Source organism: Aulonocara stuartgranti (assembly GCF_965226115.1).
Source record: "Aulonocara stuartgranti genome assembly, chromosome: 14".
In the NCBI taxonomy this organism is placed as follows: domain Eukaryota; kingdom Metazoa; phylum Chordata; class Actinopteri; order Cichliformes; family Cichlidae; genus Aulonocara; species Aulonocara stuartgranti.
Window position 1 is genome coordinate 35001 of NC_138950.1, and position 14318 is coordinate 49318.

General features: G+C 45.0%; 2 protein-coding genes across 5 annotated transcripts in view; one reads left to right on the top strand and one right to left on the bottom strand.

Annotated features, from left to right (window-relative positions):
• The window catches only part of LOC309687305 (sodium/potassium-transporting ATPase subunit beta-3-like), a 21516-nt gene extending 13685 nt beyond the window's left edge, over window positions 1-7831 (bottom strand). The window contains exon 1 of the mRNA XM_082502162.1: window positions 7416-7831. Coding sequence (XP_082358288.1) covers window positions 7416-7689 — 274 coding nt within the window. The 5' untranslated portion in view covers window positions 7690-7831. The remainder of the gene's footprint in view (window positions 1-7415) is intronic.
• A 1291-nt stretch (window positions 7832-9122) lies between these two features.
• Window positions 9123-14318, top strand: part of nyap2a (neuronal tyrosine-phosphorylated phosphoinositide-3-kinase adaptor 2a) — an 84828-nt gene continuing 79632 nt past the window's right edge. For 3 of the 4 annotated variants that reach the window (XM_082502158.1, XM_082502160.1, XM_082502161.1), the window contains exons 1-4: window positions 9123-9591; window positions 12214-12333; window positions 12488-12704; window positions 13097-13407. In XM_082502158.1, the coding sequence (XP_082358284.1) occupies window positions 12502-12704; window positions 13097-13407 (514 nt within the window). In that variant the 5' untranslated portion in view covers window positions 9123-9591; window positions 12214-12333; window positions 12488-12501. Of the gene's footprint in view, window positions 9592-11370; window positions 11400-12076; window positions 12120-12213; window positions 12334-12487; window positions 12705-13096; window positions 13408-14318 lie in introns of those variants that run through there. The other variant, XM_082502159.1, reaches the window with a different exon arrangement.

The window sequence follows — 14318 nt, forward strand, 5'->3', positions numbered from 1 at the left end:
GAGGCAGCCTACCGTGGTGTCATCAGCAGACTTGATGATGAGATTGTTGTTTTGGGTTGAACTGCAGTCGTGGATGTAGAGAGAATACAGGAGGGGGCTCAGCACACAGCCCTGTGGGGAGCCGGTGATCAGTGTGCGAGTGGAGGAGAGATGAGGGCGGAGTCTTACAGTCTGGGGCCGGTTTGTGAGAAAGTCCTTTATCCAGGCGCATGTGAGAGGCGGGAGGCCAAGAGTGACCAGTTTGATGATGAGGACGTCTGGGATGATTGTTTTACTGGGACATGCATGTTCTAGGGGACTCAGCACAGAGTGGAGGGCGATGGCGTCTTCTGTGGATCTGTTTGCACGGTATGCAAACTGGTGGGGGTCGAATTCTGGGGGAAGGTAGTCCTTGATGTGCTGAAGGACTAGTTTCTCAAAGCATTTCATGATTACCGGTGTGAGGGCCACAGGGCGGTAATCGTTCAGGCTGGTGATGGGAGACTTCTTCGACACTGGGATGTTTGTTTCTGATTTTAGACAGGATGGGATGGCTGCCTGATCCAGTGAGAGGTTGAAGATTCTGGTGAAGATGAGGGTGAGCTGGTGGGCACATGCTCTTAGCACCTTGCCAGGTACTCCATCTGGACTCCATCTGGCCTTCCTGGGGTTCACTGCTAGGAGCACATGTCTGACATCGTGCTCCGCTACAGTGAGTGGAGCGGTGCAGGAACCAGGTGAGGATGAGAGCAGGGCTGAAGCAGATGAGTACTGCTGTTGTGGCGTTTCAAAGCTGGTGAAGAAGCAATTTATTTCCTCTGGCAGCTGTACATTCAGTGCACTGTTTTCACAGTGCTGCCTTTGTGGTTTATGTCGTCTTGTATGCCCTACCACACCTCCTGTGTGTTGTTGCTCGACAGCTGGGACTCGATGCTTCTTTTATGGTCTTTAATTCCTCTTTTCAGATCGGCTCAAGGAGTGATCGAACCTGGCCTGTTTTTGTTTTGGGAAAACCCGAATGCTTTTGTCCACAGTCACATTTCCAATACAGAACTTGATGTAGTCCAGTAATAATAATAATAATAATAATAATAATAATAATAATAATGATGGATTGGATTTATATAGCGCTTTTCAAGGCACCCAAAGCGCTTTAAAATACCACTATTCATTCACTCTCACATTCACACACTGGTGGAGGCAAGCTACGGTTGTAGCCACAGCTGCCCTGGGGCAGACCGACAGAAGCGAGGCTGCCATAGCCCCAGTACTGATTCTGTGAAAGTTTCTAGGTTCTGATATTGAAATATGTCCCAGTCTGTCTGTGTGGAGCAGTCCTGCAGTTTGGAGAGATCATTTTCAGGCCAGGTTGTAACTGTCTTTGTGGTGGGCTTGGTACTGCATCTGAGGGGGGTGTAGGCTGGGGAGAGCAGGAGGGAGAGGTCTTCGGACTGGCCGAGGTGGGGGGAGGGATGTGGCATGGAAACATTCTTAACAAAAAAAAAACTAGTTCAAGCACATTTTGTTCATACTACTGTACTATATTAGTACATCTGAGTTATTGTGAACCAAAGAAGTCTATACCAGCTGCATAAAACTGCTTACAGAGCCATTTCTACACCTTTATCAGCACCACTTTCTCTGATTCACTTGTAAGGAAAGTTAAATGTGCTTGCACCTCTAGGGCAGGAAAGCAGAAGGGAGTCAGACTGAAGAAACTGAACAGTTGTGCTTGATTTTATGATCTATCGCCCACTTAAACTATTACTTCTGTTCAGGAAAACACATAACTTTAATTTGGCATCTTAAAACATGGATAACAAAATGACAAAATATATTTTAGCAATAAAATTATCAGCTTGATTAAAGAGCTTGTACCTCCTGGTGGATTAACAATTACAGAAACAGGGGGCTTGGGTCCTGGTTGGTGTGTTGCCGGGGTTGTGGGCGGGTGGGTGCATGGGGGCCCAGCCCTGGAGCAGGGTGCCGCCGGTGCATCGAGCCACCTGGGGGGCTCTTCAACTGGTGGGGAAGATTGTCACATCTTGCAGGAGCTTTCCTCTCCTCAGGGGCTCTCTCTACAGGAGGGGGAGATACAGGAGAGGTGGAGGAAGATCTCAGCCTGGGTGTTTATTGTCTTATGTAGTCTGGAAGAAGAGTGGATGGTGGGGTGGGTGCAGTTTTCTCTGTGGTGGGGTTGGGTGGACTGTCCTGGGCTCTGTGGGGCCGGGGGGCGCTGCTGCGCTGGGCCCCGGTCTGGATGGGCCTGGGCCCCCTTTCCCTGGTGGGTCGCGGAGTATGGGGGTGCCTACTGGGGTCAGCGGGGGAGCTGGCCCCAGGGAGGGGTCACTTGCCCCTCCCTTCCTTCCCTCCCCATCTCCAGCTGCCTCCCTCTTCCCGCTCCACCACAACTACCCACACATGCAGGACCTTGGAGTAGGGGTATGTCACCAGGGTGCAGAGGAGGCCACCCCCCCCCCCCCCCCCCGTCCCCTTCTGGCTGCCTCTGCCTCAATTTTATCCCACAACTTAGACATTCACATTACTCACACTCTCATTACACATACATATAGGATCTTGGGGGTGGGCACGATACACGGAATCCAAAGTACCATCAGGGTGTACACCCCACCCCTGGCGTCGTTGCCCACCTCTCAATTTTAAATACACGTAGACATTGAGGGCTAGCAGGAGGGACCATGCGCTTACCTGCTGCTCTCTGGCAGGTAGCTCCATGCCCTCCTGGGTTTTAAATGCACCTTAGAACACACATGCATCAACACTACAATGAGCGGGTGGAGGGAGGTTTGGAGTCTTCTCTCACCCCCATTCTCTGCGACCTGCTGGAGCGGGGGGGCTAGGAGGAGGAGTTGGCCATCCGACTGCGGTCTGGAGTGTGGGGCCTCCCTGCTGCTGCGGAGTCGGGGCGGTCTGCCTCCCCCCACCGCAGGGAAAAGGGTAACACCACCTGGGTCTGGGTGCAGTTCCCCCCCTCCAGGGGCAAGGGTACCTAGACCCGGGGCTTAGAGTACGCTTGGGGAGTGTGATCGTGTGTACAGCGTCTCTTTATGTCTGTCTCCACGTTGGTTGAGTGTGGAGTAAGTGTATATGAGAGCATGAGGGTGGGAATGGATGTTTGTATCTGTGTGTGCCTGTATGTCTGTGTCTATATGTCAGGTTGGGTGTCAGGCGCCACCTCTCTGGGGACATCTTAGGCCCTCCAAGGTATGGAGGCCTATCTCCCCCTACCACCACTTCCCCTGCCAGTGGCGGACTCCCTCAGACATCGGTGCGTTGGTGGTTCTTTGTGTCCGGGGATGGGCGTCCAGGTACACACCGGCTCACTCCTCACTCCTTCTTTCACTCCTCGTTCAAACCGTCTGTCTTCCCTGTCCATCATGTGAGATTTGGCATCTTCAAAGAGTGACCTTTGACCTTCAGATGCAGATGTACAGCTGAGTCCTGTCGAGGTGGCTGTTTGGTGTCTCCAGTATAGAGGTCTGAGCTCTCCTCGCTGCACTGCACAGCTACACTACATTGTTTAGTTTGTGTCTGAGTGTGTGGCTGGGCTAGAAGTACTCTGGGAAGACACTCCTGGCGCAGAGAACTGAAGAAGCTTCTTGGATGAGAGGTGAAACGTCTTCAAGGAACTTAAAGAAGTCCAGACGCTTTTCTTCCCAAGCTCCTTAGACTACGATGACCTGGATGACTGAGAAGCTTCACAGACAAGATGCTCCTGAGTTTCTCTGATAAACCTGATACATGAAGGATGACAATGTTGTTCTGTTTGTCTTTCTTATCCTCCCTAACTGGTGTCTGACCTTCTCTCCTCTGCATATTTGCTGACTTGATAAAAGCTCAATTATGATAACCGCATGTTTTAGGAGCTTAATTTACATGTGTGGATTCCCTCTTTTTCCCTTCAGGCTTAGAGGGAACATTTTCTGCCCGGAGTTGTTGTAGAGTCCTGATTACTCCAAGTTTGTGTTCCAGAGGGTGGTGTAAAGTGTAAAGTGTGCGTGTTAGTCCCCATAGGGAAATAGTTCCTCTGCATTTAACCCATTCACCCAGTGAAGCAGTGGGCAGCCGCCAGTGCAGCGCCCGGGGAGCAGTGTGTAGGGACGGTACCTTGCTCAGGGGTACCTCAGGGTAGCCGTTCAGTGGAGTCGAACCCCCGACCTTCCGATCATGGGGCCACCACTCTACCTACTGAGCTATCCCTGCCCCTGGTGGGAGTCACACACAGGGAAAACATGCAAACTCTTTACTGAAAGAACCTAATGCCACAGGTGCAATGCAGCAATAAAGAAACACAGCTTTTTCATTAAAAAAAACCAAAACAAAAAACAAACATGCCTTTGTGTAATCTGAAAGAGCTGGACAAGCACAAAGCATCAAACTAGCAATCAGACTTCAGGTGTAGCAGCTATAAGTCTTATAGCCTGATTATTAGGGGTGTGGCAGGGGGATATAACTGTTAGCTAAAAGGAGCTTGCAAAGAAAAGCGTCTGGACTTCTTCAGAACTTCTTCAGTTCAGAACTGAAGAAGCTTCTTGGATGAGAGGTGAAACGTCTTCAAGCAACTTAAAGAAGTCCAGACGCTTTTCTTTGCAAGCTCCTTTGACTACGATGACCTGGATGACTGAGAACCTTCACAGACATAACTGTTAGCTGTCTTCTAGGCTTCATTTTAACTCAAATTTTATTAATACAGCGCCTAATCACAACAGTCACCTCAAGGCACCTTATACTGTAAGGTAGTAATAGATACAGAAAAACCCAACAGTCATATGACCCTCTATGAGCAAGCACTTTGGTGACAGTGGGAAGGAAAAACTCCCTTTTAACAGGAAGAAACCTCTGGCAAGTAACTGATTGGAGTGCCATGTTTTTTTATACACGAAGAACTTTAATGGTCCTAGAACAGACTACTGAGGAACCTGAAATGTGATCATATTCTGGAGCTTTTCCAGTAAACAGGAACTGCTGACTGGTCAATTAAAATTCTTATTATTCAGTTAAATTTGATATGGTGAAGGAATGAAGAGGGGGTGTTTTGTTTGTTTAATTTGGTTGGTAGAGGGGGGGGTTTACAGAAACCATACTGGTGTTTGTAAAGAGTTAAATTAGTATGTACATGGGGAAAAAAGAAAAAAAAACTTTTCTAAATAAAAGCTACGCCCAGCTCCTGTATTCACGAGAATACCTGATTTGGCAAATACTTTTCATCAGATGTCTTTCCTGACACAAACTCTAAAGGATCCCTTTTCCAGGATTAAACCAAGATATTGTTTGGTGAATGTGTAAGCCAAAAAAATGAGTTACAAAGTAGTACTTTTGTATGCATTAGAGAGGGTTTACAGTAATTAAAGCAGCATGTATTGTTAAGTTCAGTCTGTTATCTGTGTGTTCATTTTTTTCCTGTCAGGCTGTGTTTTATCAGCTTTGTATCATTATCAGCTCAGACTTCTGCCTAAACATCCAGCATCACTTCGCACTGATGCTGAACAGACTAAGGTCATGTCCACACTAATACGTTTTTGTTTGAAAATGCATCTTTTTCTCTCCGTCCACACTGAGATGGCGTTTTTGGTCAAGGAAAACCGCGTTTTGAAAACGCTCTCCAAAGCAGATACATTTGAAAATCCCATTTTTGCGTTGCAGTGTGGACAGCAAACCCGGAGCCTTTTTGAAAACAATGACACATTTTAGTTATGTGATGCAGTCATGTGACCAATTAAACTAAAATAGCAGAGGGCAATTTACAGCAGTTGTTTTGTCTGTTCTCAATTTTGACAGCCCTATTAAAGATTAATATCAGTCTGCACATGCTCCAGAGAGCTTTTCTTCAAATTCTTTAATTCTCACTCGCTTTTTAAACTTTGTACTTTTGTGTTACTCACAGCAACAACTCCACCTCATTGTTAGTCCTTTAAAAAAAACCTCTGCTTTTCCTCGACGTTTTGCTGCAACGTTTCAAAGAGCCAGTGTTCTGAGAAACCATCCTACTCTGACAAAACGTCCTACCTGCATTATAATTTTGACAGTGACTTGCAACTAAACCTAACCCTACCCATAACCATAACCTTAAGAAGTATTCCGGATGGGTGAGAGAAAAAGAAGCTAATTCGGTGTCGGTGTTGTGCGCATGCGCTGCGTCTGCGCAGAAACATTGGGTAGGATGTTTTTTTCAGGTAGGATGGATTCCCAGAACACCTGAAAGTTTATAAAAAGAAAAAAAAAAGAAAAAAGAAATGAGGCAGGTTGAATCTTCTTATTTTTCACGCATGCGCAGAACTGGAATGTAAGCGTTTTTGGCCGTTTCAATGTGGACGCACACCTCTGTGAAAATGGATGAAAACGATAGTGTGGACGTGGAACGTTTTCAAACTAATTTATCTGGGCTAGTGTAGACGTAGCCTAAATCATTTAAAAATCAACCGGTTTTTCTCACTTCCTGTCAGATAACTCCTGCTCCACAGGGACCTAAAACTAAGGAGCCAAAATGGCTTCCTTCAAACAAGATGAACTTAAGACCAAGGCCCAGGCTCAGATGAAGGAGGATTATTTGGAACAGAGTCATGCTGAGCTACTCTAGAAAGCCCAAAAATGAGGACATGAAGGTGGAAGTGAGGAGAACAGTTCTGATGAGTTGTGTCTTTGATACTGTTGGCTGTAACCCCAGAGACATTAATTCAGTCACGGTTGCGATGTCATCAGCATTACTGAACTTTTTAAACTGGAAATTTATTAATAAATCCTCAGTGTGTTGATCCTATTTTCATGTTAAGACTGAAAGCTTTTAAAACAGTTTTGTTTTTCGTAGTCACGACGGAACGGACAAACTCTTTTATTAAAATCTTTGCTGGGTTAGGATGATGATCCTAAATCTGCCTCTTAGTCTTTTGTAAATAAATGATAAGTAACGATTTTACCTCAGTCATGACTGTAGAAATCTTATAAGCAGTCTTCCCTCTGAGCTTCACTCAGACTCATTAAATCTCATCAACGATTAAAATCAATATGAACACGATGGTTATTAAATGTTAGTGTTGAATGTGTGCATTAGTACACAGTGTGTGCAGGCTGTGGTGTACAGCAGCATAAATACTGCAGTATGTTGTAGTACCGTCACAGAGTTGCAGAGGATTTTACATAATTAAACATGAACTCGGCGCGCCTGAGGGCGCAGAGGGTGAATCTGCTTTATTCTGACATCTTCAGCTGTGTTAATGAAAATCACTCATCCGAGCTCACATATTAGCCCGGCTCGGCCCGATCCGGCTCGGCCCACTGTGAAGCTGCGTGCATCGTGACAGGCACCCTTAGCTCAGCGGGATTACAGCCGTGACCGACCGAGCCGAGTAGGGTCAGACCGGGTCAGAACAGACTTCAACTGTCGGGAAAAGATCAGGTTCTTTGGCCGCCTCTCTTACCCCAGCTGCCAGCGGTTCGGCCCAGAAACTCCCCGGTCCGCGGGTTGTAGATGAAATCCTTCCAGGAATCCTGCTTCTCCTCCTTCTTCTTCTCCATTTTCGCTTCATTCGCTTCTTTCTTGTCGTCCTTCTTTTCCTGTTTCTCCTCCTTTTTCTCTTCTTTCTCCTCCGCCTTCACCTCCTCCTTCGTATTATCCTGGTTCTGATCTTGGTTCGGTTCCTGGGTCTGATCCTGATTTGGTTCCTGGGTCTGGACCTGCGGACTGGACGACATACCGATGCCGGACTAAACTGATCTGGGCTAATCAAGGCTAAACACCAACAGCTGGGATAAACCGATCCGTCGGATCTACGTGAGGAGCCCTGTACGCGCACGCGCAATCACACACACACACACAAGCACATAGGGACTGCTGCAGAACGAGACGCATGCGCAGCACAGAGCATGTGTGAGGGCTGAGGGTCTCCAGTGATAAAGACGATGATGATGATGATGATGATGATGATGAAGATGCACTGTGTTGTGAGAATAGGCTGAGACCATCATCCATCCATCCTAAAGTCTGTCCCAGCTGTTGTGTGTGTGTGTAGGGGGGTTTAATTACAATTAATTCTAATCAGTTAACTCTTACATCCCCAAAAGTTATCGCCAATCTAACCATAACCCTACTATCGTGTGATATGGGTTAATATAATGTTAAGTCACCAGTCAGTCTCTGAAGGACGAGGATATTCAGTGTTTTTGTCAATAAAAAATATGCCTGATAAGCCCTTTCACTGTAATTTTTGTATAAAACAATAAAAATAAGCCCTGAAAGAAAAAAATAAGCTGCTCAGAAATAAATTCATGTCAAACCAACATTATATAATCATGTGACAATTGCAGTGGCAAGTAATTGGGCAAAAGCAGGATGATGTCATGCTGTTGTGACACACAGAAAGAAGGAGGAAGCCACCTGAAAAAGAGGAATAAGAAGGAAATAAGGAGCCAGGAAATGCAAGAGGATCTATTCTGTCTCTTTTGTTCAGTGCTTTTTTCTGTCCTGTTGTAATATTTCACGAATGTGACAGCGACAAACACAGTGGCTCCTGATTTCCTTGCACCTGACTCTCTCTGAGATGATGTTTGCACACTTAAAGTCATGTTTCAGATGTGGAGGAAAACAGACTCAGCAGACACTGAACACTGAATGAAGAGGTTCTGGTTCTAGTAGTGAGAAGGTGGTACATGATATATAAAGACACAAGTTTTATTTGTTTTGGACCTTTGGGTGATGATGGAGGGGTTCATGTAGAACAAAGCAGTCTGAAAAATGGAGCCAAGCCTTAAGTGCTGCCTATCTGATCCAGACTTTTACGTCCTTTCTGGTTTTTGTTTGTTTGTTTAGTATCTCCTGTTATGGGCTTTTATTTTGTGTTTTATACTATTTTGTGGACACTTCCTGCTCCCAGTGAAAGGTGTCAGTAAATGTGGGAGCTGTGACATCACACAATTGTGATAAAGTATTGTGTGGTATCATCTATCTCTCTCTCACACACACACACAAACACACACATTTACACATTAAAAACACGCTGCTCTCTCTCTCATCATTCTTCTTCACCCTCCTTACCCCCCACCCCCACCCACCCTTCAGCAATAGGGGGAGGAGCCAGCAGAGTAAGGATGCTGTCAGGTTGCTGTGGTTTCAGCCTCTCGTTTCTTGTGGCGACCATCGTCAGGGATGTGTGTGTGTGAGGGTGAAGGGTGTGTGAGTGTGACTGTGTGTGTGTGTGTGTGTGTGTGTGTGTGTGTGTGTGTGTGCATTTGAGTGGTGGTTATTGCAACTGTAAGGATATATGAATGAAGAAAGGCGAAGAGGAAGGAAAGGAAGGACGGGGGAGGAAAGTGGCATTGAAGGGTGGATCTGGATTAACGTCGATGCAGACAAAAAAATCTGTCATTTCCTCTGAGCTGCAGAGATCTGAGAGGACAACAGAAGCCTCATCACTCCATCTTTGTTCCTGCAGAGGGAGGACTGAAGGAGGGAAGGAAGGAGTCGAGGACCAAAAGGGGGAAAGAAGGGAGGACTGAAACAAGGAAAAAATAATAGGAAGCAGGGAAGGAAATAGGATCGAATCAGGGAAGGAGGGAGAGTAGGAGGAAGAGGGAGTCTGAGTCCTTGCTGGTCATCAGGTAAGGCTCCTCATTCAGCTTCAGTGTCATCTTCCTTCATCTCTTCGGTGTTTCTGTTTGTCTCCGAGCTGCTGCTGTTCCCACTGACAGTGTTCAAAATATCCAGTTTCTTCACATCCTTCTCGCCTTTCTGTGAAACCTGAAACGGCAGCATTTTACTTCAATATGGCTGCCATGTTGGGGTTAGAGTAAGGGAAAACTTCATTTGATTTGCTTTTATTTTGAAGGGGACGTCTGTCAGTCATGAGTAAACAGTGTAAAAACAAAGGTGAACACACCTAAGAAGACAAGGTCAAAGTTCAGATTGGAAGTGATTCTGTGTAAACCGTGTGTGTGTGTGTGTGTGTGTGTGTGTGTGTGTGGGAAGGTTCATGCCTAAGTCAAAGAGATACAGCCAAAGACATACTTATCATATTCTTACCCCTGTTTTCTCCCACTATCAGAGAGTTGCTCATTAAGCAGTTATTCTTGCTGTGGATACATCACTGTGTTTCACCTGTGATGGACTACTGACCTGTCCAGGTGTATCCCACCTATACTGGAATAGGCACCACCCCACATGTTCCAAAGTAGGCTAAGGAGTTAAGGATAATGCGTGGAAGGATGGATACATATATGTTAATGGATGGACAGATGGATGGATGGATGGATGGGTGCTTTAGACAGAATTAGTGGATAGAGGCTATAAAATAAAAAAACTGGAATAAACTCAACCTTCAGGGTGGTGTTCCCACAGAAATAAATAGGTGGAGCAGCACCGTTATCAACTAAAAACACTCAGTGCTGAACAGTGCCTGTTGTACTGTAGGTAACATGACTTCACTACCATCTGACAGCAGAACAGTTCCTGTTTTGAGCTTCCTGCTGTGAGGAGTATGGTATTCCTGTTTCCTCCAACAAACACATGCTGGTTACGTTAACCTGTGAGCCAGAAGGAGTGTGTGGTGGGTCAGAATCTGTAATGAAGCTGTATGTGTTAATGTGGGTGGTGGTGTAAAGGACTGAGTAGTCAGTAAACCTCTCAGGAGGCTGCTACAACTCAGAGTGTGAAGCAGCTCCACCTTGACAGATCCTAAAGGGGAGACCCTGAGTAGCAAATCCGAATCTTTCCCCTCATCCTCTCCTCGTGTCTCCTCTCTCACCCGCTTACAGGATGCATTACATCATTCTCCTGTGAGAGATGCTGCTGTTGCTAGGTTACTGCCAGCTGACTCCCTGTTCCATTTTTAGATGGATGCTGAGAAACAGAGAGGTGGGGGAGGGGATCAATATGGCGAGATGAATTCAAAGCAGTACTTTATTTAAAAGTCAGAGAAACAAATATGAAGCCTTCATGATAAAGATGAATAAAAGTGAGCCACGTTCCTCATATTCAGATGATTACTTTAATAAATTCATACAATACAATACAAATTTATTTATATAGCTCATTTAAAAACCAACGGTATACCAAAGTGCTTCACAATAAAACAGCAGGTTAAAACATGAATAATATTGTTACAGCTGGGGACCTAAGGACACCGGAAGACACACAGAAATGACACGGAGAAAGCAGGGCAGGGAAACGCTGATTAACGCTGATTAACATTGAGTTACACAGAGTAATGCAGACGACGCAACGAGGAACACAGGCAGAGACACACCATAAATACACACAAGGTAATGAGGGAATGACACACAGGAGGGGGGCACAGCTGAACCTAATTAGACACAACGAGACACAAACCTTCAAAGTAAAACAGGAAACGCACAGACTGTTTTACAACACAAACTCAGGGACACGAACAGAGCACAGAGGGAAGACACAGGTAGGGCTGATAAACACTGAAGCACTAAACACAAAAACCAAACCTAAGAACTAATACAAAATCAGAATTAACACAAAACACAAGGTGATGCCAAAAGGAAACACAAAACGCTGGGTCAAAATGACCCAGGATCATGACAAATATAAGACCAATAACAAAGTACTGAATATGCTAACAGGTCAATGGCACTAATTACACAAGAATAAAAGTGAATATCAAATCAAACTTGCTAAAAACAGACAGGTTTTAAGTAGAAGAACAAAATAATTACATTTCAAAGATCATATAAAACCTTGGCTGGTTGAAATGAAATGTATCCTGGAATACTTGATGAAGCAGAGACGAGAACACGTGTTTGTCGACAGTGAACTCTCACTCTGTATTTGAAAATAAAAAACGAAGATGTCTGATCTGAACGATTAGAGCTAAAAGTCACTGCTAATGATACTGCTGCTGTTCAGATCCAGATAGCTTTATGCAGCTTACCCACACAACCTACCCACATGGTCAACGTCACTAATATAATCACTAATCGCAAATACTGTTGCATGTCAAGGCAGAGATCAACAAGCAATAAGTTCAAGGAAAAATGTATACATTAATAAAATAGCAAAAAACAATTCTTCGTTACGAATAAACAGCTGTTTATTTTATTGTTTGTGCACGACACGTCAAAGAGGACTACATTATCAGCATTCCCCGGTGTCCGGACATTCACAGGTGGGAATCCAAAGACCTAGCTGTGCAGAAGAGAGATGACTAAAACAGAAATCAGTCACAATAATCCAGAAATGTGTTGTTTTTTTGTGGGCAGGCTAACATCACCTGAACTGTCTTGCTTCTGCTCTGAGGCTTCCTGGTTGAACTGAACAAGATGTGAGCAGATGTTACACGAGCCAGCGTTGCTGCTTTCCAGCTTCTAACCAGTCTTAAGGTGGAATTCATGAGTTATACTAAGAATCTTTGGCTTACACTCAGAATGATGATTGACCTTTGATCTAACGAGTGGCCCTGCACCATTCAAACATGATCTGCACTGCCAACAGGAACAAACACTGTGAACTGATTTTCTCTGCTCTTCCTCTCAGGTCATTAGGGAGTCATGACATCACAGGAGGAGGGATCTTCATTCAGGAGGTTTTTCCAATACGTGGAGGACAGTGGACTTCGAATATACGATGGTCTGGTGATCCAAAACGCCTCCGACATTGCTAGAGAGAGCGACCGCATTCGCAACCAGACCAATTGGACCTACCTGCATGAAAAACACCAGAAAAAAAGACGGCAGGAAGAAAGCATCAAGAGGTAGAAAGCATCAAACCTTAAAATGAGACCATGTTGTTTCCTGTAAACTCATCTAAACCGCAATAGAAAACTCTTAAGCACACAGACCTCATATGGGCTTAGATACGGTATACTTCTGGTAAACTGGATGTCTGTGTAGGTACTCAGTCATCCAGGTGATGGTAATCTAAGGAACTTGAAACCAACTGGACTTCTTTAAGTTTTATAAAAGAAGTTTAATTAGGTCTGAGAGAGAGAGAGAGATATTTAGGACATTTTTTTAGTGTTTTAAATGTAAATAAGAGTTTAACACATCACCACTTCAGAAACATTATGAGTGTCTTGTATTTGTTTTACAAGCTGTTGTGTTATCGGACAGTCACACTAACATGATCTCCCTTTGGTGCAACCAGGATTGGTGAGGATGTTGCCGCGGCCTCGGATGGGGCGTACTCTGGGAAACACTTCAGGATGGGTTTCATGACGATGCCAGCTCCACAGGACCGATTGCCCCCAGCCAACCAGGGCTTCACCGTCAGATCGCAGTCCCTCCACTCAGTGGGCGGAGGAGAAGATGACTCCAGCAGCAGCCGCAAACAACCCCCACCCAAACCTAAGAGAGATCCCAACACCAAATTGAGCAGCAGCTCCGAAACTGTGGATGGGGGTGGAGTTACAAGAAGAGACCACCAAGACACCAAAGAGAAGCTAGAACAGGCTGAAGGTGAGTCATTAAAACCACATGTCTCACATGGTGGAGATCTGGGCACCAAATTAGATCTGCATGTTCAGGACTGATGTTCAGGTGATGGCCACAACAAGGTCTCATTATAAACATTGTTCATGACCTCCTATTGGTCCATGTGGCGTTGTTGAGGATGCTGCCGTGGCCTCAGATGGAAATTATTCGTAAGGAGAGGTTCAATGTGTTTCACTTCACCTGACTTTATTATTAAAGAAGTGTGTGAAGCCTTTTCTTAGACCTTTAAATGAAGACACTGTAGGGATCAGAATCGAGAACCAGTTCTCTAGAAGAACCAGTTCCTAGTAGTTGAATTCTTTGGAATTGTTCAGCTGCTTGTCTCTTGATCCCACCGATCAATTCTTGCACTTGCGCTACAATCAGGTGATTTCAGTTGTAGGAGGAGGAAAAGAGTAGGGCAGTTTACAGCATGCATATGAACAGAACTTTTATTTTTATTGCATTAAAGGACATGAACATGATGGTAAAGTGCAAACTGCATCCAGGACAGAAACAGCTACACTGTGTTGCTAACACAATCTCAGCTCTTTGCAAACACCTGCACAGACAGAACAACACTGCAGCCAAGTGAGCCGTTATTTTGGGGCTGCGGTGAAGCCAGCTGCCAGTGAACTTCATCAGGTAACAAACGGATGAGCAGTCAGGCTGCAGCCTTCGTTTTTACCTGTTATTTGTTTTGTTTTTTAATATAGTTATATTGCGCCAAATCCCAACAACAGTTGCCTCAATGTGCTTTATATTGTAAGGTAAAGACAATAATAGTAATAATAGACAATAAGGGTTTTTATCTTTGTTTTGTGCTGTCAGCTTTGTGTTCTTACCTAAATACTAAGAGAACGATCATATGTGTGTCCTCTTTAGGTTAGAGATCT